The 24,559-nt window shown below is 40.0% G+C and overlaps 2 protein-coding genes and 1 long non-coding RNA gene across 4 annotated transcripts in view; 2 read left to right on the top strand and 1 right to left on the bottom strand.

The window, feature by feature from the left end:
• KIF18A (kinesin family member 18A) overlaps positions 1–11,247 on the bottom strand; it is a 32,024-nt gene extending 20,777 nt beyond the window's left edge. The window contains exons 1-9 of one of the 2 annotated variants that reach the window (XM_027735715.2): positions 11,099–11,247; positions 9,580–9,966; positions 8,793–8,950; positions 7,875–7,979; positions 6,834–6,944; positions 3,276–3,473; positions 1,849–2,022; positions 859–933; positions 486–595 (exon numbers count right to left, since the gene is read on the bottom strand). In XM_027735715.2, the coding sequence (XP_027591516.1) occupies positions 486–595; positions 859–933; positions 1,849–2,022; positions 3,276–3,473; positions 6,834–6,944; positions 7,875–7,979; positions 8,793–8,950; positions 9,580–9,907 (1,259 nt within the window). In that variant the 5' untranslated portion in view covers positions 9,908–9,966; positions 11,099–11,247. Of the gene's footprint in view, positions 1–485; positions 596–858; positions 934–1,848; positions 2,023–3,275; positions 3,474–6,833; positions 6,945–7,874; positions 7,980–8,792; positions 8,951–9,579; positions 9,967–11,020; positions 11,041–11,098 lie in introns of those variants that run through there. The other variant, XM_027735714.2, reaches the window with a different exon arrangement.
• A 795-nt stretch (positions 11,248–12,042) lies between these two features.
• Positions 12,043–24,559, top strand: part of METTL15 (methyltransferase like 15) — a 90,173-nt gene continuing 77,656 nt past the window's right edge. The window contains 3 exon segments of the mRNA XM_039390499.1: positions 12,043–12,152; positions 12,155–12,189; positions 12,560–12,839. Of these exon segments, the coding sequence (XP_039246433.1) occupies positions 12,093–12,152; positions 12,155–12,189; positions 12,560–12,839 (375 nt within the window). The 5' untranslated portion in view covers positions 12,043–12,092.
• LOC120325113 lies at positions 15,757–18,843 on the top strand. Its single transcript, XR_005566938.1, has 2 exons — positions 15,757–17,152; positions 18,003–18,843. It is a non-coding gene; the product is annotated as an uncharacterized LOC120325113 (long non-coding RNA).

The raw sequence follows: 24,559 nt of genomic DNA, 5'->3' as shown, positions 1-24,559 counted from the left end.
ACAGGAATATCAAGAGGAGAGAGAGGTCAAGAAATAGAAAAGCCACAGAAAATAAGGAATCTACAAACATACGTTAAACTCTTCGTAGAGAGAAGAGCTTCAAGGTTTTTGTCTCTCAAACCTTGCAGGAAAGATACTACTTGAAGTCGTGTCTGCCAACAGTAGCAAGAGCTGCTGTCATTTATGCAAACTCCATTCTGCCTACCCACAAACACAACCTGTTAAGCAGCTTTGCTGGAAGCCAGCATTCATATGCTCCTTCCTGTCACATCTCATTTCCTGCATCCCCCCCTTTCGTTTTAAATCCACCACCAAGTTGCTCTAGAAAAAGAAGCAGCACATTATGCAAAAGCCATACCCAGTCTAAGTAAAGCAATGTTAAAATGAGGAAACCAATATTGAAAAGAGCAAGTTTGTTTTACAAATGCGTTTCCAAGCTAGGCAAGCTCCGTTTGGGAAGCAAGATTGAGATGCGATTCATTTACCTTTCTATTTCCACTTGCTGGTTGTTTGAAGGTTCTGCAGCATCACAGTTTTCAGGAATGCTGACTTGCTTTTCTTCATATTCTCTCAGTTTCTCCTTCAACATTAGGATCTAAACCAAAAGAGGCACCTTTTAGTCGGGATATAGGTTTTTTTGATTTTTTTCAAACCTAGCATTCTGTGCCGATATGTTGAACAGCTTTATAAATGGCAGTAGGTAATATTCCTCTCAGAAGATAAAATTTTCTTACTTTGAAATACTATATGGGAGAATTAGGACAATACTGCCTTTAAGGTTCAATCCTATATACTTTTTTTTTTGTATTCAGAGTTAAATCTTTCAAACTTTTAAACAACAGATCTTTTTTTACATACCTCTTTCTTTTGTTCGTTGCAAATTTTAACATACTGGCTTATGTGACTGTCCAAACTAACAACATTGCTCTTCAACTGTAAAGAAATAAGTTAGAATTTAAGGTGGCTCCTTCATGTTTTCATGCATAATAAATACACCGTGTATAATTATTGCATAGTTGGACATACACTGTATTATGAGGAAAGGGATGAACACAATCCCGACTTGTACAACAAAAATATGACTCTCAGCTTTTGCTGTCATCTGTTGTACACCCGTGGTCAGATAATTTTGCTCAACAGAACAATAAAAAGTAATTACTTTTACATGTGCAAGCACATTTTGCATTTATTCAGACTAGTTTGACCATTTAATGTATATCTTATAGCTTTTACTATCTTTATTATGCAACAAATGGAAACTACAGTGAACCCCATATTACATAAAAGTAATTAGGAACTGCAATAAAAAAGATTATGAAAAAAATCAAAACAATAGAGATCAGAAGACAGGACATTCTGGTGGCTTTTCCTTTATCAATATAATTAATATAATCTCATTGTCAATATAATCTCATTGAACTTCTTGGCTGCAGCTGAATTCTACTCGTAACAAACCTGGACTGGCTCTTGTACAACTGGTCAGACACATCTTTAATATACTTCACAGTTCTTCAAGAAAGTAACAAGAAGATACTGAAAACAGATGTGAATTCTACCAGCTGAGGATTATTCCTAAATCTCATGCTCCCCAAACAAACTGTTTCAAACTGGCAACATCTTCTCATTAATGAAGCTATGTTGCTTTTAGGCCAGACCTAGTATCTAGTCTGTACCTACTACATCTATCACTCATATAAGGAAGAGGTGTCTGTAAGAAGGAAGAGATAACTGAACAAAACTGAGACAAAAGTAAAGGAAAATATAATATTCCAAAAGAAATAATTATCCGCCTCTTAATACTGTATTATTATACTTCGACAAGAGATCAATAAATACAAATATACTCACAGAAGACTTGATATCCTTGGCTCGGTTTGCATACCTCAGAGTGTTATAGGTATCATCATAGAACAAGGAGGAGGGACTGACAGCAGCTATCATGATTGTCCGGCAGTTTCCTCCAAGGGAATCTTTCAGCAGACGAGTGAGTTTGCTGTTCCGATAAGGAATGTGTTTCTTGCGCTGAAAAGAGTTGTACGCGTTTCTACGGATTAGACAACTGTACTTTAAATAAAAGTCCACTTAGAATTTCAACAATGCCACAAGACGTGACAGTCACGAAACTTTTCTTTGACCTAACTAAGTTTTCTTAAAGTTACCTCTATCTCTCAAACAGTTTAAGTCTCTTGAAGCTGTTTAATACCTTTACACCATGTGTATTAGCTAGGTTACTTTCTGATGTCTGGATACATAACTTTTATTTTTGTCATGGGGCAACCAACAGAAAAGGCAAGATACATTAAACTACTTTCAGTTCACTTTGGGAAGGACCTCTAAGATCCCTCTAGTTCAATCCCTCTGCTCAAGCAGGGGCAGCTAGAGCAAGATGCCAAGGACTATGCCCAGCTGGGTTTTCATTATCTCCAAGGATAGAGATTCCACAACCTTTCCAGGCAACCCAACTCGGCCGTGTGAAGCTTTTTTTCAAGCACATCTACAAACTTTCTGTCTCATTTGTCTCATGGTGCCAAGTTAGGTCACTAGGAACCCAATCCTGCACCAAATAAATCAACATGAAGAATCTTCCTTATGCCCATGGTACGGGTTTTAAACTCCTCCTTCCACTCCAACAAGATGGTGACGAGAACGTGCGTCACCAGGAAGGGAAATAAAAGCTCTGATCCTTTTCTCCTGGCATATCTGAAGGGAGAATTTGCTAGTTGCCCAGAAGGACAAAGAGAGTGTCATGGTAAACAATGGTCTTGACTTAGGCAAAAGTTCAGGAGGTTTTGTCATTATCCCACACAACTGTACCCCCTCCTTCCCTTGAGCTGGTGAGTCAGATCAGGAGACTGCTTTGAGCAGGGGATGTGTGTGTATGTATGTATGTAAGATCACAAAAGAACAACTGGGGATAGGTGCTGTTTTATCCTTTAAAAGTCTCTTCCCCCGAGAATAAAGATTATTTGTAAGGCTATTTGTTTACTCATACAAGGTTCTCTACGTATGCTTGATTTTGAAAAAGGTAGTAAGAAAAGCAATTACATTCATCTTTGACACTATCCTTAGGTAGCTGCACATTATTTTTGAGAACTCTTTCTCATTGGGATTGTCTTTCAGCTATCACAGAAATGATGGTGGAAACCCTGAAAACAATCTTAAAGGAGTAGCATCAACAATGTAATTCCCATTACTCAACCAGCTTAGCATTCAAAAAAAAAAAAATTCAGAACACTAGGAGGTGAAGACTGCACAGGAAAGCAGCACTTACAAACCTTTGGATCTGCCAATGCATTAATGACATTTCCAAGAGCAAGCAGGGAGCGGTTAATGTTTGTTCCTTCTACAAAACGAGCCCCCCTGGCATTTGTTGCACTGGCACGTTCAGATCCTGCCAGGTCAATGAGGGACATTTTGGCGACACGAACATTTTGATTAATACTGGCTGTTTTATCTTGCTGCCGTAGGTAAATCTACAATTAAAAAAAAGAAAATAAAAAGTAGCCACTAACCATTTTAAGCAGTAAGTTACACAATTAAATTAAAAACTGTTTTCAGAAATCCTTATTGGAATCCTTCTCGAAATCCAAGATAAACCTTTTTGTAAATATCTAACACCAACAGGCAGCTTGGCCTAATAGAAAAAGAGCAAACCCATTTCTGACACCTCTTAAACTCAACTTGTGCCAGGTATCAGTAAAGAAAAAGAAGCAGAGTGTAGTTGCATGGAGTTTGACTGGGGTGGAGTTAAATTTCTGCACAGCAGCCTATGTGGTGCTTTCAGAGCTGTGACCCAGGCAGTGCTGGTGACACACTGGTGATCAGCTGCTGCTGGTCAGCGGCTCTGCGGTCGCCAAGGCAGTCGGCAAGAGGCTGCAAGAAAACAGCTGACCCCAACTGATTGGAAGTTTCTCTGAAGCAGCCCTTGCTTGAGGAATGGCTGAGCATTAATCTGATGGTGCCAAGGGATTGGTCCCTCCCCTACTTCCCCTTTAGTTAAGTGAACCACAAGTTTCCCAACTCCCTCGCTTTTGCACTTCTGATTCTCTCCCCCATCCTGCTGCAGAGGATTAAGTGACCAACTGGCCCTGGGCTTACAACAGCAGCGAAGATTAGTGAGTTTTTTTTTTTACTCTTTACAGGGAAAAATGAATTTCACAGCTAAAATAGCTCTTGATTCTTCATCACTTAAGATGTATATAGCACTATTGTGCTATAAATTGAAAGACGTGTTCGTTTTTTAAATGCACATTTAGGAATGTGCAATAAAGACACGTATAGGGATAAACCAGGAAAAAGGCTGGATTTTCAGGGACTTAGACTTAATTGTATCTACCATTAATAGGAAACAACACTTAATTACTGCTGTGAAAACACACTCCAACATCTTTTGGAATGTGGTGCCCACTGAAGCCACTTGTTCCTCCTCATCCCATTTTTCCTGAAATTTTCACGGTACAGGAGATGTACAAGGAACTAAACACTTTTGCTTCCTTCTGCTGCTGAAGGTATTCTTTCCTCAGGTTTATAAGGAAGTAGGCAGAGTGTGATTATACAGTCAGTAAGGAGAATTAAAGTTATCCTTAGATGGCTCTTACTTTTCCAGAATTCTCTATAAATTTTCCCTTCTTTTGTGTTGAGTGCCTTGCCATTTGTTAATAAGGCTATTGGTTACTGACCCTTTCATGAACAGACTTTTAGACAATCAATTAGGAAAGAGCAGCCATGCATGAGGCAATAAAGACAATATCTCACTAGTTCTGTAGCTTTAAGCTCTGTGCACGAGAAATGAAGTCTTCACAGCACTTTGTAACTGGGAATAATTTGACAAGTATTCTGAGTGAATCAAAGACTTACGACTTGCCATGAAAGGTATCTATTCCAAATAGATATATTTCTATATCAAACAGTACAACTAACTTCAGTTGTACTATTTCTAGTACAATAGACAAAAAGAATCCAACCTCAGACTGGGAACACTCAATCAGAACAACCCAGTAACTATCATTAGTGAAGCAGGGAATGCTGGAGTGACAGCCAAACTATGTTGTACGACTCAAGCTTTTGTAAAAATTCAAAAGATACAGGAAATGCCCCAAAGCAGAAACTTTTATATTTCTTTGTCAGTCAGCAGAACACTTTCAATAGAACAGTGTGGCAATTTGGATTTTACTTTCAGATGCAGTAATTGCCTGACCTAGATAGATGTTTCAAACCGAAGACAGATGGTACGGGAAGGCAAAACTTGCATCTCTAAAATCAGCTCAGAATGTCCCGGGCTAAGACTTTTATCAGTTTCTGAGTGAGTTTCAGACAACATCCTACTCCAATAAAGTTAACAAGCAAAGCCAAAGCCAGCATAAAAGATAACGTATCTCTACAAACAAACAGCTCTTAAAATAATAGAAACAAGTTCAATCGAGACAGCACTGGGGATTTCTCAACACTCACATCTCTGGAACCAAAGACACAAATCTGTTGAGCAGAACGTCACAGATGTGTGGAAATACATGAGAAACTGAAGTGATTTATGTAATTGCTTGCCACTTTTAGAGATGTACTGAGAAGAATGCAAAGACTGCCAGATCATACAATCCAGAGCTTTTTTCCTGAGTCAAGGTGAGGCAGATAAGACACCCCAGCCCAGCAAGTAAACAAACAGAAATCAGCAGTTCACTCTGTAGCACTGTACCCTGTGCCTTTTTAAAGGCAGAACACACACACAACAATCAACAACTTCTCAACCTGAACAACTTCAGAAGAAGTCTCGGTATGATCATGTACAGTGTACAACCACGGGCAAGACCTCAGGGGAAATTAAAAACAGGGAGGGCAATTTCAAACAGAAGTTTAAGGTATTTAAGAAAACATAGAAGCTTTTAGAGTGGCAGTGACTTTTGCTGTGTTACATATTTAGAAGTTTCTTTAAAAAAATCCCAAAACTTTTGGCTGCTTTCATTAAGCATTGCCAAAGTCTGCAGATACAGTTAAGAACTGCCCAACAGTTGAATGATGTAAAGCAAGGACCAGAATCAAATTTAATATTTTTCAACCCTGAGGGGCATCATATAAATAATTCAAGATACTGCTTTGCAGTAGGTGATAACAAACAGAAAAGAAAATACATTTTAGTTAATGGGACTAGTTTTTAAATATCAGAGGTTGTATTTAAGGAGGAGTCAGGGGGTAGCACGCAGCAATAATCTTGGGGGAAGTTGTAAGTTCTAGCGGACTTACACAGCTCATTCAAAACTCATTTATGGAAACTAAGAATCATCATTTCATTTTCTAAAACTTGGCACATACCACAACATTAAGAAATCACTTTAGCGTAAAAATTAACATTAACCAAAATAAGTACAGTAGGAAAGTACTACTTGACATTCTCAGTTTATAGTCAGACATGTAACCTCATTATGTAAATTATTTTTCTTACAGAAATGCTGAGCAACATAATGAAACCATAAACCAACGAAAAACCCACCAGTTTATAAGATTACAATATGGAAGTATATTCCAAGCTCAAAATTACCATTTTTCAGAAGAGATATTTCTTCTAAGGTATACAAGTTGTCATAAATATAAGTTATATGTTCAAACTATTGGAATTAGAGACCTTTTCATTGAATTCATTTTCTCAAATATAAACATTATGATCCTTTACATACTTCTAAGGAATAAGGAGTCAATGAGAAAACTGGAAAACTTCAGTCCCCTCTGACCCAAACGAAGGTTCAACACAGTTTAAAAATAAAAGCTTCCTGTGTATTCAACTTTAAACAAAACCTGCAACTCACAGTAATGACCACTGTACATCTGCTGTGTTATCTTACCTGAAAGACAGCATGGGACCGGGAAGAGGAGGCATTCACATCTGTGGGATGCTGAGTTCTATTTTTATTTCCATAATCCAACATCTGAAGGATCTCCTCTGCTGATTTAGGCTTTAATGGTAGAGAACAAGATAAATACACTTTTTTTTCCTTTTCCATCAACTACAGGAGATTCTACAATACATTAACAGCCACCTTTAAAAAAAGAAAGGAACTTAACATTTTATCTACCCAGAAATAAGAGAAATTTCCTGTTTTGAAATTGAGGCACTTCAAACAAATATTCTCCACTAAAAAGCAGTCATGTATGAAAAGCATTTAACTGCAGAAATTTAGATCAGAGAATAATTTTAGTAAAGAATTTAAACAAATCTGAAAAGGTCCTCCATAAAAGAAGCCTCATTTAAGAATGCCTGACTTAATTCTTCTTGTACTAATGCATTAAACAGTGATATACTAATTTTTTTTGCCCCCTCACAAGACTGGAGATTTTGGAAGCATGATGTTCACAGAGCAAGCCAAACTAAGAACACTGTTTCCTGTCAATTCATTCCATGAACACAAAATCTGGAAGCTACATAGCATGTAACATACACTAAAAGGCTACCAAAAAAAGATAGGTCCACAAGAATTGACTGTCAGATTGCAAAACTGACTTTGCCTTCACTGCCATCTTGGAGTGTTCTACATCAATGTGAAGTCTCAGGGTTGTTTCTGTTTTTATAATAACCACGTTTGAAAAGTTTCATGTTAAACTACTTTTCCAGGCCAGCATAGCAACTCTTTGGCAAAGATACCAAGATGTTTTAGCTGAAAAACCTGCTGGATGACAATAAAGACTGAATGCTTTATTTATTTGCATCCAATAATATTACCAGTTTATTCCACGATGTGCTTTTGACTAATCAGTTAAGATTGCAAGTTACTGGCCAGAAAACAGCCCACTAGGAAATTACCAAGTTCCATACAACTCTCACAGAAGTATGGGACCTTTCTCAAATTTCTCAAGCACACTGTGAGTTTCCATATGTATTTACATACCTGATGTAATGTCAGACCTTGAACTATCACCCCTTGCTGGGCATCTTCACGAACAGCCAGAGGTCCAGAGCTGACCAGCAGATCACGGATCTGTTCATTGTAAATCTTTGAAAGGGAATTTAAGGTATTTTATTAAAATCTTCCCATACTTGACTGAATTCAACGTAAATAAACAGAAATCACTCATCTTTTTTAGTATTTCTTTAAGGCAAAGTAACAAATTCACGCTGTAGATTTTTTTCCAAACAGCTTTATTATACTGAGTTTAAAATATTCAATGTGCATGATTTCTTTTAAGCCATTAAGGTGTGTCATTTTTTCTAGTAAATAACTGTTTTCCTTATTAAAAAAAAGAACTTTTTTTTTAACAAAAAGAAAAAGTTTTTGCAAGCAGCATGAGTCCAAAGCATTTATTTTCCTTTTTTTCTCTCCTCTCCTTCTCCCCCCCTCCCAAACACCAACTATTCTTCCATTAAGAATTTGAGGGAGCTAGAAGATAACAATTTCACTACTAATACTCAACAGCAGTGCCAAGACACTGACTTGTAAAAACAGAACATCATTTTGTTGTGTAATTTCACAGTGCTTATAGGATGTTGTTGTGAATTCCTGAGATATAACCCTGGTATTTTTTCGTACACATCAACAGATATTCAGAGGGATGTAATTGATCAGCAAGACAAAAACCACGAGAATGTTCAGTGAATATATTAGAAGTGATTGTTCTTTTTAGGCAGCTTTCTGTAAAACAGGACAGGTGCCTTTGAGCAGCAAATTTGGCAGAGCACAGTTCAGTTCCACTCGTGTAAGGATGCATTTTGTCAAGCCCCAGAAAGGACCAAGGAAAGGCAAAACCAGCTTGTCTTTATGTATTAAATATGAATTATTAAAAGCAACATAGCAAATGCAGGAACTCACCTCTAAATAAGAGACAGCAACATCACATATTTTATCTTCTTTTATTTGATCCATGCGGTCATAAAGTGTCATCATGGTTAAATACATCACTCCAGGATCTTCAGGAGAACCTAACATGGTATGAGTCTTTCCAGCTCCTGTTGCACCATATGCAAGCACTGAATTTACACAAAAAAACAAAGTAAGAACATGCAAATTATACCAGTAAGCTAATCAGAAACACATAAGTCAAATAAACATTCAGAGACCTGTCATTCTGAACAGCTGTTTTCATAAACTGATCAAGTTCCTTACTTAGACTTTAACAGCTGTAATCAGACCTATTTCAAAGTAACATTTTTGAATTTTCAGTTCAAAATTTACATGAAAATATTATTTACTTACTCTCATAACCCTACACCATCAACTTATTGCTAAAAAACATTTAATTTCCTCATCATTTCATTTGCCAATTAAAAAAGCCTCTTAAAGAGTTCATAAAGCAGGCTACCACACATTTAGTGACACAACTGCTTCTGCTTGAATAACTCCAGAGGAGTTATTATGTCATTAGCACACATATTTCAGATAAAATTCTGAAGTCTTATATAACCCTAACACAAACTTACTTCCAAAATAGTAGAGCTATTCTAACTTCCATATGCAAAAAAACCAGCCTCTCATACACATGAATTAAAACACGGGGCTTTATTTCTATCTCAGCCTTTTTTAATGCCCCTGCAGCAGCTGCATATGATGGTAGAAACTTTGAAGCTTTTTAATTAAAGGAAATAAATAGTGAAGTTACCTGTGCAGTTATATCCATTTAAGAAGCCATCAATCAGAGTTTTGGTAGTATGCTCAAAAACTTCCAACTGGGATGACATTTCATCAAAAATAGCATCAAACATAAATTTAAGATCTTTCCTTTGTCTTTTGTTAATATCCCTATGGGTCAGTCTCTTCCCGTTAAAGAAGCTAACTTCTTCCTCCTTTGGATCAAAGACCAACACATGCTGGTCAATAACATGGACAACCCTGCTAAAGTTGTCCTGTTTCTCCTTTTGGGTCTCTGGACGGACACGGACCACCACTTTCACGTGATTGCAAACATCTTCTTCCTTAGCGGGAGTCATCCCCTCCGGCCCCCAGCTTCGCTTCCAAGACTCTTTCAGGTTGCACAGCTGAATCTCCTCTGCAGTTGACAACACAGAGTGAAAGGCATTATATTTCAGATAAAACCTTTCAGGTAGTTCACGCTTTTGGTAAGGACTAGCACCCGGCATCTCAGCTGGGTCCACCCAGCGCTTGCCAGTTAGCTACAATGCAGTGCAACTTAGGGAAGCACTGTAACCGGCCTGAAAAAGATGACTTAATCCAGCGCAGCTTTAAGAAACCCAGCTAGCACTTCCCCGGTAAATTCCCAAGTTCATTTTAACAATTCAAACTACTAAATAACCTACTGGCTGTCCTTTGTGTCAGAGCAAGCTTGAAGATGAGCTTCCAGGTTCCTACAGACTAATGCGGGTAGTTTTCTTGTCCTACAGCAGAAGGCAGAGCAGCCGCCTATGCTGTAGTTACAGGGAACTCTATTCCCTGGGTTATGGATTTACTCACGCTGCACGTGGGTTTAAAGGGAGTTACAGCGGGATTTACGTTAACGTAACTTGCATGGGATACAGCGACCGATAACAACCTGGAATTTCCTTTAAATGGCTCATCCCTGCTAGTTCGTTCCTCTAAGAGCGGACAGCGACTTGCACTCTAAAGGCTCTCGCCGACGCTTTTGCCGCTTCAGGGCAAGCTCAGCTGAGCGATAACCGAGACACGGCCACGGAGCAAGGGAACACCTGGGGCAGAGGAGCGGGGGGGCTCCGCTCCGTACCCCACCGCACACACTCCTGCTCGGGGCACGCCGCCGGCATCGGCAAAGCGGCGAGACAACGCTCAGCGCCCGCCTCGGGACTCGCCCCCCGGGCCGTGTCCGCCGCCGGCACTCGCCCCCCTTCCCGGGCCGTGTCCGCCGCCGGCACTCGCCCCCCTTCCCGGGCCGTGTCCGCCGCCGGCACTCGCCCCCCTTCCCGGGCCGTGTCCGCCGCCGGCACTCGCCCCCCGGGCAGCGCCTATCCCCGGGACTCACCCACGGACCGTGTCCACACCCGGTCTTAGTCCCCGAACCGTGTCCATCCCCGGTCTCACCCCCCGGCCCCTGTCCGCCCGCTCTCTCACCCCTCGGCCCATGCACTCACCCCCGGCACCGCTGCCCGCCTCCGGCCCACGCCCATTCCCGGTCTCCCCGCCCGGCCCGTGTCTACCCCCGCTCTCACCTCCGCGGCCGCTCCAACCGCCACGCTCCGGCCGCCGAATTCAAACACAAGCAGGCCGCCCTCCGCGCCTCCTCATTGGCCGCCTGCCCGTGACGTCAGCAGAGCGACGGCGCTCACGGTAAGTGCGCGGGGCCGAGCTCGGCGCGTGCCCCGCGTCCCGGGGGGAGCGGGCTGGGCGAGCGGGGACAGCGCCGGGGCCACCAACGGGCGGGGGGTCTCGCTCCGCGTGTCACGCTGGCCCGGCCCGGGCGGGGAGCGGGGGAAAAGCCTTCGGCCGCGGAGCTGGCGTGGGCCGGGCTGCCGGCTGCTGACGCTTTCCGGCCGCCTCTGCCTTCACCTTCTGGCTCAGCGCGAGCCCCGCTCTGCCTCCGGTTGTGCCCGAGTGCCGCTTTAGACCGTAATAAAGTATGCTCTCTGCTCGCTTCTGCGAAACAAAATCCCCGTGGTCTGACAGAATAGGGTTGGCTGTAGGCAGAGCGTGTCCCCGGCGAGACCAGGCTGGGCTCGCACCCGCGTGGATCGGTGTGAGGAGGAGGAGGAGGCTGGTGGCCGCACCTGTCCTGCTTTAACCAAGCCCCGGCAGGCGCTCGCTGCCCCACCCGCGGGATCGGGGAGAGCGGGGGAAGGGTGAAAACTGGAAAACTCGTGGGTTGGGATAAAGGCAGTTTAATAGGGAACGAGAAAGCTGTGCACACAAGCAAAGCAACGAGAGGAATCAATTCACCAAGGGCAGGCAGGTGCTCAGTCCTCTCCAGGAGAGCAGCGCCCCTTCACGCGCAACAGTGACTTGCGAAGACAAACCATCACTTCAAACCTTCCGCACTGTATAAATTCAGCATGATATCATATGGTCTGGAATATCCCCTTGGCCAGTTTGGGTCATCTGCACCAGCTGTGTCTCCTCCCTGCTGTGTTCAGCACAAATCCAAAGCACAGCCCCATGTGAAGAAAATTAACTCTGCCCCAGCCAAAACCAGCCCAGCATCCCGTGGCGATGTGTGTGTTTGCTGTAGGGGCGCTGTGTTTTGTTGTGAAACCTCAGTTCTGGGTGTCTGTGCGAAGTTAGAGGGATGTGCACTAATGAATTTAAGGTAGGTGGAAATACTACCCAGCTGAGGCTTAAAATTATTGAGAGAATAACTTTCCAGAGGCGATTACTCAGCATGTTCTTATCTGCGCAGACAAAATACCTGAGGCCTCCTGCAAGGTAAATGCAAGCAAAACACATAATAAAAATTTGATAGTGAAAATAATCTACTGGTTGCTTGAATATGCTTGATTGGTAAATAGCATTGAAAGTTCTGAAAACATGTTTTGCTGACATGACATATCTATAGAACTGCCCATCTTGGAATGTGTGTTGATTGCTTTACTTATAGCAGTTCCACTTTGTTTTTTAAACAGATACACTGTTTCAAGTATTTGTTTGAAAGTGATTCCCAGCATCTACTGTTCTTCCAGGTTGATCAACTCCAAAATGTTATCTCGGTATCTCTGCCAAGTTTACAAGTGTTTGTTTCTCCACAACTTAAAACTGGATTCGGTAAGCGTGGCTAGTCTGGCCAGAAGGATCCATATTTCATCAAAAAAGCTTTCTGACTGTGAGTTAAAGGAACAAACCGTCCAGAAATGCGAAACTGAAGAGTTGCCTCAAAGTACGGAAAACAGTAACTTGGGAAGATTGCATATACCAGTGATGCTGGAGGAGGTACTTAGTTGTTTATCCCCCCAGCCAGGTCAGGTGAGTTAAATGATTAATTAAGGTTTGTGATTCACTAACAGTCCAGCAGAAAAATTGGTGCAGCGTAGGCATAACTTTTGTTTAGAGGAATAAAGGCGTACTCTTTAAGGATCAATCGCATCTTTTAAAGGTTTGAAATTATTTTTCAATTCAGATTAAGACTCTGCATTCGAACTAATAAAACTATTGTGTTTGAATACTCTCTTGCTTTTGTGCTTGTCTTTCTGAACTGCACATGTGTATTCCTGGAGTCCTGTTCATTACTCATAGTAGTGGGGAATTCTCATGGATGGCTGTGTCATGAGTTTGTGTAAAGCTCTCTTCTTCTTGTACAAGAGGTAGTATTGGGGTTTTAAAAATCATCATCATAATCCCTTGTTCTGAGATACTTATTTCCATGGTTGGAGGTGTTTCCTTAGGAAATGCTTACACTGCATGAGGAGCACTGTAGAGATACTGTAGTTATAAAATGGCTGCATGGTACCAGAAATGGTTTTGCCTCGTTAGTGTGGAACTTTTACAAGCTATCTTATTTGGGTATGGTACTGTAAGTAGTTTGCTTTTGGTACCTGGGTTAGCTCAAGTCTCTACACTGCTGTGTTGATATATGTACACTGTATGTAGTCTAGGTATATTGTTACATGGTTCCTTGAGAAAAATGATACAGTGAAATGTTTTTTTTTGTCTGAGTGATCATAAATAGAATGTTAAGTTGAAAGGATTTCTTATGCAATGTAAATGCTTAAATAATTTTCACATTTCGGATGCTTTTATCTGTGATATTAGTGCTTATGTTAGCTTCACAGGATCTTACTAACTTAGGCTTATCAATGTGTGATAAGCCTACAAAGACTGAAACAATACATAAATAAGCAGAAAGTTTAAAGAGAGTGTATGTCCTTGTTTTCATTTGAAAACAGCCTCGTCCAGCAGTGGCGAAGTGATGTAGCAATTTTGAGATGGATTCAGTGATCAAAAATTTGCAGTCAAGTCTTGTTGTGTTGCCTTGTATTTTAAGTGTTTGAAGAAGCAGTGAGAATGCAAATAGTGTACACACGCATTAGCATACAAATTGCTCTTGCACGTGTCCTGCTGCTGAAGACACTTAAATCAGTCAAATACATAAAGAACTTCAAGTTCAGATTTCTATGTCAGAGCTATGGTGAAATTTTCACACATTAAGTGGACATAGAAATTGTGACACTGTATGTAAAGTATTTTTTCCAGTTGTGTAAGTTTCTATTTAGATAAGAAGAGGCTGATGAAGTGACTGTTCATTAAACTGTCTTTGATATAAATAAAAAAAACCAAACCAACTTTCTTGGCAACAGAACTTGCAAAAGAAACTATTTGAGGTTATAAACTGTGGAGAGTAACTATTATTGCCCCTGAAGAGTTTTTGGTAATTTAAATATTTATGAATGTAAAATAGCTTATTATTGGGGTGGGATTTTTTCAGGTCTGTGTATCCATGGTTTTGCAGGTTTCTAAGCTAGTAGTGAACAACTAAGGACTGCTGTAGAAGAGTCCAAGTGTGTTTACCTCAAACAGAAGCATTTATAATACTGTTAACCTGTTCAGATTAAAGGAAACTGGAAACTGTTCAGCACTCTCATTTTTCTTTTGATATATATATTTTCAGCACTTTCTGCAAAAGAATGCAATGTGTCAACTGAATTTTGCTGGAATAAGTGAAATTTTGGACACAGATTGAGACAGTTTCTCGCTGACGTGAGTGGTGGTAACCAGTTGGTATTAATATGGTTCTCAACTGGGACTGTCGTATAAATTTACATTTTTAACATTATAGTCATGACAGGGAAGTCCATAAACACTTTATTGTGGGTGGGGAAGGAAATGCTCTGATCTTGGATTTAGTTTTTCTGCTTTCTTCTCTCCTACACATAAAAATTTCCTTTACTCATCTTTGACACAGTTATATTCTTTGTTATAAAATAGCTGATTTGGGCCTCTGTTTCTTGTTGTGTGCTAATACAAGGAGTTGCCAATATAAAGAAAATCTAATCAGAAAGATGATGTTCTCCCTATAGTTATGGTCAGTGAATGGGGTTTTCATTTTACTTATAGGGGTTCTTAAGAAAATAAATGTTACTTAAGAGTGAGTCACAGCTGAGATAAAGATGTTAGTACCCTCCTACTGAATATTCTTGTTGATTGTCTCCTTTGGGGAGTCTGTTTGTCAGGGGGTTTAGCAATAATATTTCCACTTATCTCTGAATCTTCTTTTATTGCCTTGTTTCACAAAGTCCCTGTAGTAGTCCTGTCTTTAAAGCAAAGGCTACAAATTAGTTTTTACCGACCTACCTCACTTCTCAATGAAAAGTCTGTTGCAGTAAATCCACATGCAAGTAATTTCCTCTTTAAGTTTACTGTATTGATTAAACTACATTTTAATCTTTTCAGTCCAATGGTGTTCTTTGCAAATACCCAACCGATGTTTTTGCAGCTCTCTGGGCAATTGAATTTTCTCTGTTCTCTTAAAGAACCAAGAATTTTCAGAATCAGTGTCTTTAGATATCCAGAGGCATGTTTCCCAGTTTTCACCCTACTTTTTCCCATTTTTTTTTCTTTTGCCATAGTCACTGGCATTTTAACTAGACATGTGGATCTCCTCCATATGTTATGGCTACAGTGATATGTAAAAGAGTTTCATTAGCAGTGACTTCTAGTATGAATGCCAGAGGCTGAAACTCTGAAATTTTAACTATTCTTAGGAGGACCTTAAAGGTTCTTATGAGTTGCAAAGCTGTAGGAAATGACAGTGCTCCAGCACAACAAACACTTTGATGCATAATATTTAAACTCCAACTACAACAAAAGCAAATTGTGCCCTACTCAGATTATATGTAATCAGATGACATCTATGGTTTTGCATTAAATATGATCTAGAATAGACTAGAATGGAGATACCATAAACTCTGCTAGTACTATTTGGTTTATGATAGTTCTAGAGGTCTTTTTTTTTTTTTTAGGGTCTGTAAATTATAGGTGTAAATTATAGGTATCTGTAATAATAGGTGGTCAAACTTGAGGTGAGAAAGAATGAATGAGACCTTTCCCTTTTCTCCAGTGTTTAAGTTATTAATCAGAAACAGTATCAGGTGATTTTTTTTTCTCATTAAGTTAATTTGTGTAAACAAAAATAAGGCAGTTAATTTTCCCCAAAGAGATCTTGTCTGACATCTTGAGTTAGCTGGGACTTATTGTGGAGATTTTGTTTTTGATTCTCCCTAAAATTATTCAGATTATTTTTGCTACCCAGCATTCATTGAAGGAATGACAATCCTTGTCTTGGAAGTAATGTGTGATATCTAGTTTCTAGAAAGAGACAGGTATTTCTTGAAAACATCCAGCTTTGCCATGAGCTCTCCTTTCAGTCTTTCAGGTCTATATTGCTTTGTTTTCAGGATAGTTACTATTTTCACCCACCCAAACATCCAATGATTCTTTTTCAGCTGAGATCATGAGCATGGCCTTCTAAAATAACAGGAGGAGATGTAAGACACTGCTGATGGTCAAACATTGTTCTGTTGTGAGGGAAGTGATGCTTGAGCTCTGCAGTTGAAGTCTGAAGACAGTGGCTTTTCACCTCCTGAAGGTTCTGTTGGATGTTGTTGGGCTGGAGCATGATTGTTTCCTTCCTTCTCTGCAGAGCTAGTTGGTCAAGTCCCAGATGACACTTGGAGGAAGCTGAGGAAGTCTGCTGGTGTGCAAAAGTGGGGTCTGTTGTTCAGAACTTGCTGTCTTAGTTTCTTTATATTCCTGTCCATGCGTCAGTATTCTCTTTCTGCCTTATACTGAGTGTAAGCTCTTTAAGGCAAAAATAACCTTTCTCTGTACAGCATCCTGCAGAGTGGACTTCTGTTTTGTGAGAAAGGTTTCCAATTATCGTGGTGTATAAATAGTTACGGGTCTATGCTGGTGACCAGTGTTCTTATCATAGTACCTCCAAAGCCATCTGCAAATAATTTATAACTGGAACGACCCATTTACACTAGAGGCTCTCAAAATTGAAGCTTTCTGCAGGGTATCCAAAATAAACAGGAATTGAAAAGGGATCTGGAAAAATTAGTTCTGAGTTCTCAAGCTGTATGAGTTGTTTTTTTTTTTTGGTAGGATGCAACCAAAATACCAAGTTTGGAGTGGAATATTAATTACATCATGAGATAGATGCTGAAATACTGGTTTTGAAAAAGCACAAGACACACATGGACATAGTGAAAGTTTTTATTGTTTTAGCTTATTTTCACTGGACTTGTAAAATTAATGAGGTGACATAAAGCAAGTGATTTGTAAGTGTTCTTTGTTGTAGAAACAGCTATGTTTTTTTTGTGGGAAGCATGCTGAAAATATCTTTCCATATGCAAATTTTATGGCTAATTTTTCTGTGTCAGCAGCACAGTGATTTATATGGTGATTGATAAAGATAAACCATTGTTGTGAAACAGAAAGAAAGATATAGGAACTTGCAAGAGGCAGTAAACTAATACAGAGAAATTCTGACAATATTCTGGGATTTACAGAACACACTTTTTTCCCGTGATACTTGAGTGTTACTGGGGTATATTGAGAGTTATTGCAGCTGATCATGTAGTTCCTGTGTATTCTTTCAGTCACTCTTATCTGGTTGCATATATTGTGAATTTATGGAAGAGGCTAGTCATGCTCCAGATCACAGCTGGGTATGGAAATGTTTAATAAATGTGTGTGGAGTGCATATGTATGCAAAGTATATTCATTTTTGGTGGTGTGTAGTAGGAAACTAGTTAAATGGAATCTCATCAGATAATGCTGATTAAAACATTTGGCTAAAATCATACTTTAAGAGGGAATTTTTTTTCGGTGAAGTTAGCGTTTGAAGTTAGTGCACAAAAATGGAAAATATTTTCAAAATAGTTTTGACTAAGATACGCAAAAGATAGTACCTCAAATATTTATTATTATTTAAAATAGTAATATTGTCTGGTTTTATGATGGTAGTGTCTACATGTGGATTTGGAAAATCAGACCCCATTGGCTTAAGTTCCTTAAATTATGACTGATTGCTCTGTGCTGTGGCATTCAGTCTAAACAGAAAGTAACAAGGTAGAAGGAGTATTATTTAACAGTGCAATGCCAACAAATGTCGTATATGTTCTACAGTATCTGCGTCTGGGTGAGTTCCATCACAAGATGAGAGAGAAAAGGAGGGGACTGGGAAGAAAACAAGACAGGAGCCTGTTCTTGAACAGCCAGTTGAGGAGGCGGAGAAAGTCAGTCACGCTTGTCAATTATCTTTTTGTTTTGCTGTCTTCTGTAGTGGGTCTTCCAAAAATACAGGGATCTTAAATTCCCTAACGACAGAAGACTTAAAACACGTGTGATTTGTTTGAGAGCACTGCATAACTGTGTTCTGTTTTGAAGCTGGTATTGCTGAGTGATTAGACTGTGGTACCAGGAAATGAAAAATATCCGTGTCTTGCATCTGAATGATGGGAGGATATGAACAAGGCATGCTGAAGAAGTCCCTTCAGATTTTACTTTTTCATCCTTCAGGATTTTGGTCTCTCGAGAGAAAATAACTGAAATACTTGGACGGGGGGAGGAGTAAGTTGATGGCTACAGCTGCACAGGGAAGAACCTTCTGGTGGTGGTTCTTGGACATCTGCCTGACCTCCTCATCTCCCACCTGCGCCGTGGCTCTCTGCAGGTGTATCTAAATGTCACCAGCAGCCACAAGAAGAAGAGCTCTCACCAACCTTGATCTGCATCCTTCCCTGTTGCAGTAGAGGAAGGGAAGCCTGCAGCTGCTATATCCAAAGGGACCAGCAAGGGAACAGGGTCTGCCCACTGAGAAGGACTCTGCAGATGCGCCACATTTGGTTTTATGGTGATACTGGGCTCGCTTGCTCTTGTCACTCTGTTGCATAACAAATGATAGTGCTTCAGGAGACTATTTAAGATGCTGTGTTATAATAAAGCAAGATTCAGTGCTTTCGGGTGACTCAGCTTGTAATGACGCTGTATATGCTCTCCTTTTCTGTTGTGACAGCATTAGTCTTTGCACCTCTTGGGGAAAACTAATAAAATTCACCAGAAAGTAATCTAAGCCCTTTAAATTTTAACTTGATCGAGCCTGTGATCTCAGAAAGGGTGATAATTAATATATGTAGCTACTCATTTCCTCCTCATCTAGTACTGTGTGTCTTTAGTCAGCCTTTTGGCTAAGCTTTCTTATTAAATATTTGAATTTGAGTTTGCAAACAGGAATACAGACTTTTTCGCTCACAAAAAGTATTACTAGCAATTGAAGATTGCAATTGGAGTATGGAAAATATCTGCAGGTTTGTTCTTTTTGTTTTCTTGTTTTTTGTTTAATCCTGTAGTGAGTAGCTTTGCACAGACTTTTTCTGAATGAAGAGGCAATTAAAAGTTTAAACTACCAAATTTGGTGTTTAAAGGGGTATCTGAAGTTATGCAAGTGCATGGTCTGATTTTTTTCCTAATATTTTTTCTTTTTCCCAGATTTTCTGAGCATGTCATCTTCCTTCCAGGGGTGTTTGCTAGTGTTCAGCAGCTTGGGAAAATACTTTTCTAATAATTGTGTTTTAAGCACTGAAATAAATGAATATTGTTTCAGGCTCCCTCTTTATCAAAAACCGTGTTATCTAGTGTCAAATTGCTGTAGGCACCTGGCAGCCAAGACTTATCAAAACCATGTCCATGGCTTTTTTTGGGTTGGGTAACCATAAATATTAAAAACTGGATTAGATTTTCAGTTGAGCCTTTGTAAAATTTTCATTGCATCTTAAATATCTTAGTTATAATTGAAGGAAGAAGTTTCTTCTGAGGTAGGTGAGGAAACCATCTCTGTCTTGCGAAGTCTGGTGATTAGCTGAAGTCATTCAGACATTGAAATTTTAATTTCCTAAGGAAATGTTAATAATGGTGTGCTTGAGTCATAACGTCATTAAATCTAATTCCAGACAACATTACTCTTAGGAAAATGAGTAAAGTAAATAATGCATACTGAAGCAAGGCCTGCCAGAGCTGTCTAAAAGCAGGTGGTGGTGGTTTTTGTTTGCTTTTTCTTACCACTTGTCCAAGAGGGAAGGGGCTCATCTGTGTTCTCTTGCATTGAAAAAAATTGCTCCCAGAGATCTTTCTGGATGGTTTCACTCAGCTCCACGAAGTGCAGAGTTTGGCTGGCAGGTTTCACACGAGGCAAGGAATGACACTTGGGATACATGAGAGGGTCTGGGACGTGGCTTGCCTTTGGATGTGTGAGGATTAGAGTGGTTTGCCAGCAAATGGACTTTTGCCAGGCTTCTGTGGAGGAGCTGCAGTTGATGACTGAGAAGGATGTCGTGTGCTTTAAGATACACTGTAGATGTCTACAGGTGGAGTATTCCAATAGGTTCTGTGGAATTAGGATCACAAATTAAGGTATGAGGCTTTAGAAAATGAGTGAAGAAGGGAACAATAACGAAGAAGAGGTAAAACGCCTTTTTTTAATGTTTTAATACAAAAACTGTTCATAAGTGTTCATATGCTGTTTCATAGTTAGCTGTAATCAGAAAATTGAACCCTTGTGAAGAAAATATATTGGAAATTATTTGGAGGCATTAAGTGATTGTGACTGATGGATTCTTCAAAATATATTCGTAGCAACCTTTTTTCTTCTCTGTGTGAAAGGATGCAGAGATGGTTGATAGAAAGTACAAGTTAATGAAATTCTTGAATATGCAGACTTAGTGATTTTACAGGTATTTCAGCTGTATACTAGTATACTTTAGTAGCATCCTGTTAGTGTACCAATGAGATGAATGTGAAAAATGGGTAATAATGGTTGAATTATGTTGAATTGTTGAATAGACCAGTCCTGGAAAATCTTTTTATATTGTGCTTAATACATGATCTGAGAAGGTTATTTTCCTACGAAATGCTAACTATTTACTTATGTTTCTCTTTGTGATGTAGATTGTTAGTCTTTGTGTAAACAACTTTTTTATCATTTAATATACTGTCAAAAGTACTTTTGGAAAAAATTAGTCCAGTTAGGTTTTACCTATTAGTCCTTATTTTTTTTTAAATTATGTGTGACAGCTTTTTACATAGGTGGAATGTGAACTGTAGAGCTGTGAGTTTTGGCTTTCTTGGTCGTCTTTATTTTCTGGCAGGTCATGTCATCAGGCGTAATACCTTTTAATCCCTATATAATATTTTCACTGACAAGTTCTGCTCTTGGATACCTGAGCAAGATTTGGATGGGAATTGTGCCTCTGTAGATCAGTAGCTGCTCATAAATGTTTCACAGTGGTGTCATCAGCATCACCTTATTGGTACTTAGGTCCAGAGATTTGTAAAGCTGGTTTACCTTGTGTATGTTTTCAGTGTTTTCAAGTTTACTGCAGGGAAAGCTGGAGGAACTGCTTTGCTCTGCTGGGTAACCTTGACTACTACTCGCCACGGATGTTTTTATTTTCCAGAAGTTACTTTTTTATTTCTTTTTTTGTTGTTAATTTATGTTGCAGCACGGCAGGATTTTGTTACCGACTGAAGTTGAGATGGCATTAGAACATCTAGTCGCAGAGGAAGTCGTCTTTCATTTTTGGAGTTTCTCACAGAAGTAACAGAATGCAAATGAAATTGCAACTTTTTCAGGATGGGAGGCAGGGACTCTAGAGTGTCTAGGTGTCTGTGTACAGTGTGTGGTTTGCTGGATTTGTAATAATATTTTCCCTTCTGCGAGGCAGTAATTTCGAAAAAATTATTAAAAATCAAAATACTCTAGTTTAAAACCAGATATGTCTGATTTACCTTATGAAACTGAACGTATTTGCAAAATATTTTGAATTCTCATAAGAGGGAGCAAAGGTTATTAGCATGCTAAAGACTAAATATTACTTCTTACTAGATTGCAATAGTATAAAAATGCAAGAATCTCTTGGTCTCTTTGACTTCTTAATTTCTTAGTTCTGGGATAATTTTTCTTATTTGCATGTGAATAGCAGCAAAGCGTACATTTTAATGATGTTTTCAGCTTGACTTTGAGCGTGTATAATTTCTTAATTCATTTAGAGAAATATTAGAACCCTTTCCAACATTTCTATAAAAGTAGATTTCTCTACTAACAAATCTTTGTTGCGAGCTCACAAGTAACTTACGTAGCTTGTCTCACTGTGCCAATGTTTTTTAAAAACCTTGTTTATTTAAAATAATTTTAAATGTCCCGCCTTTTGCCAGGCATGTAAAACACGTATGCTATTTTAATTTTTGTATATTTAACAGGAATTGAGGACAAATTCTTATGTAGTTGTATAAAGATTAAAATATAATCCTTTCTCTGCATTAGATAGGACGTAGTAGTAGGTGCAATAAACAATTTTTGGATAAATAGGGAGGATGCAGGAGCCTTATCCATTATAAGTCACATCTTGAGTCAACCAAAGAAGCAGTGCTTTGAATGGAGAAATGTAAGGGAAATTTGTAAATACATGCTTTAGGCTTAATCAGGGGTGAGTAGACAACACAGAACTGGGAGGAGCTGTTGACTCCCTGGCAGGCAGAGAGGCCCTGCAGGGAGACCTGGACAAATGAGAGGGCTGGGCAATCAGCAACTGTGTGAAGTTCAACAAGGGAAAGTGCCAAATTCTGCACCTGGGATGGGGGAACCCTGGATGTACAGACAGACTGGGGAATGAGATGCTGGAGAGCAGTGCCAGGAAAGGGACCTGGGGGTCCTGACTGATGGCAAATTGAACATGAATCATCAGTGCCCTGGCAGCCAGGGGGGCCAACCATGTCCTGGGGGGCATCAGGCAAAGCATCACCAGGCGGTTGAGGGAGGGGATTGTCCTGCTCTGCTCTGACCTGGGGCGGCCTCACCTTGAATATTGTGGCAGTTTTGGTGTCTGCAATACAAGGAAGATATTAAGCTATTAGAGAGCATCCAAAGGAGGGCAATGAGGATGGTGAAGGGCCTTGAGGGGAAGCCGTGTGAGGAGCAGCTGAGGGCACTTGGTGTGTTCAGCCTGGAGGAGACTGAGGGGAGACCTCACTGCAGTTACAACTTCCTGGTGAGGGGCAGAGGAGGGGCAGGTCTCTGTGGTGAACAGTGACAGGACCTGATGGAATGGCCTGAAGTTGTGTCAGGGGAGGTGTAGCTTAAATATTAGAAGAAGGTTCTTCCCCCAGAGGGTGGTTGGGCACTGAACAGGCTCCCCAGGGCAGTGGGCACAGCACCAAGCCTGACAGAGCTCAAAAAGAATTTGAATGATACTCTCAGGGACATGGTGTGACTCTTGGGGATGGTCCTGTGCAGGGCCAGAAGTTGGACTCGATTCTTGTGGGTTTCTTCCAACTCATCATATTCAGTGATTCTATGACTTTGATTTTCAAGATTTAGTCTGAAGACCTTGTTAAGTGGCTTTGAGAAGCTCCACATCTTTCAGCTGTCAGTTATGTTCTTTCAACAGATGTCACTTCTAGCAGAGCAGAAGAGGAGAAAGTTTCATAGAAACTTTGTTTTCTCCTTTTGGAGACTGAAATGCTAATAGCATGCACAAAAAAGATCTCCAATGGATAAATCTTCTAATCAGTATTGTTGCTTTAGCAAAAATAGATTTAGAATAGTTCCATAAATATGATCTGATTAAGTAGTTTAAATTTTGATATTAAGTTTTGCCATTCTCTAAAACCAGCAATATTGCTATTGCAAATTTAGAAGCGAGTGTACATAGTGCATATTTTGTTTGAATAGAGAGGATTTATCTTTTTTAAACTGAAGAATTACATGTGTAATTGGTCAACAGACCTCTGCTGGCGTTGAATTTATAAGCAAACTGTTATCTAGGGGAGCTCCTAAAAAGAGAAAATTACCTTTGGAAATGGTCTGAAGTAAATCCTGATAGCATGTGGGCAGGGGCTTGGACAAAATGGTGGGTCTGCCCTTTGAGAGTCTTCCACTGGCCTGTTCAGGTAGACACAGCCAGAGAGTGCTGGGGAAATGAGCTAAATATTTTGTTTTATTCTTGTGCATGGGCATGTCTTATCCACTGTTCACTATTCAGACTCTGCTTTGAATTCAGATTTTTGTCTCTTGAATTATATCCTTTCAACATTTGAATTCTTCACTGATTACCTTCAGAGATTAGTTAATTCAAAAGCATTACACAGAGTTGATCTTTACAGCCTGTTATAAAGCAGTAGAAAAGCATTTGCAGAACTTAGAGGCAACAATACTGAAATTATGCTTTGGATACCCAAGCAGAAATACCCCTTTTCCTGCTTTTTTGAAGAGGTTAGCATTTTGGTTTAGAGCTTTGCAACACATTGGAGTGACGTCCACTTGCAGTTGTTGAAGTCACGGCGTGTCTGGGAAGCAGATCTAGTGTTCCAGAGTCTTACAGACAGAAAAACCAATACTGTGAGTGACCTACCTGCTTGGTGCAGTGACCTCCCGAGGCTCCCAGGAGCTGGGTGGCAGAGGTTCCAGTGACCCTCTTTCAGCTGAGTGCATTTCTCAGTTAGTGTCGGATATTGCACTTTCCGGTGTCGCTTCACTTTTGGAAAGGAAACTGAAATGGAAGTGATTGATTCATTCCTTCAGGATTTTGCTGGAAGAGCCAAGCTGAACAGGTAAGCCAGTGAAGTGTCGTGCTGCCACTGAAGGGGGCAAGTCCACCTTCCCTGCCCTCCACATATCACCATCTGTGTAA

The sequence above is a fragment of the Pipra filicauda genome, unplaced genomic scaffold (assembly GCF_003945595.2).
Source record: "Pipra filicauda isolate LSUMZ 115617 unplaced genomic scaffold, ASM394559v2 scaffold82_size2718185_pilon, whole genome shotgun sequence".
Classification (NCBI taxonomy): Eukaryota; Metazoa; Chordata; class Aves; order Passeriformes; family Pipridae; genus Pipra; species Pipra filicauda.
The sequence above is the reverse complement of the archived record's forward strand: the minus strand, read 5'-3'. Positions and strand labels throughout refer to the sequence as shown.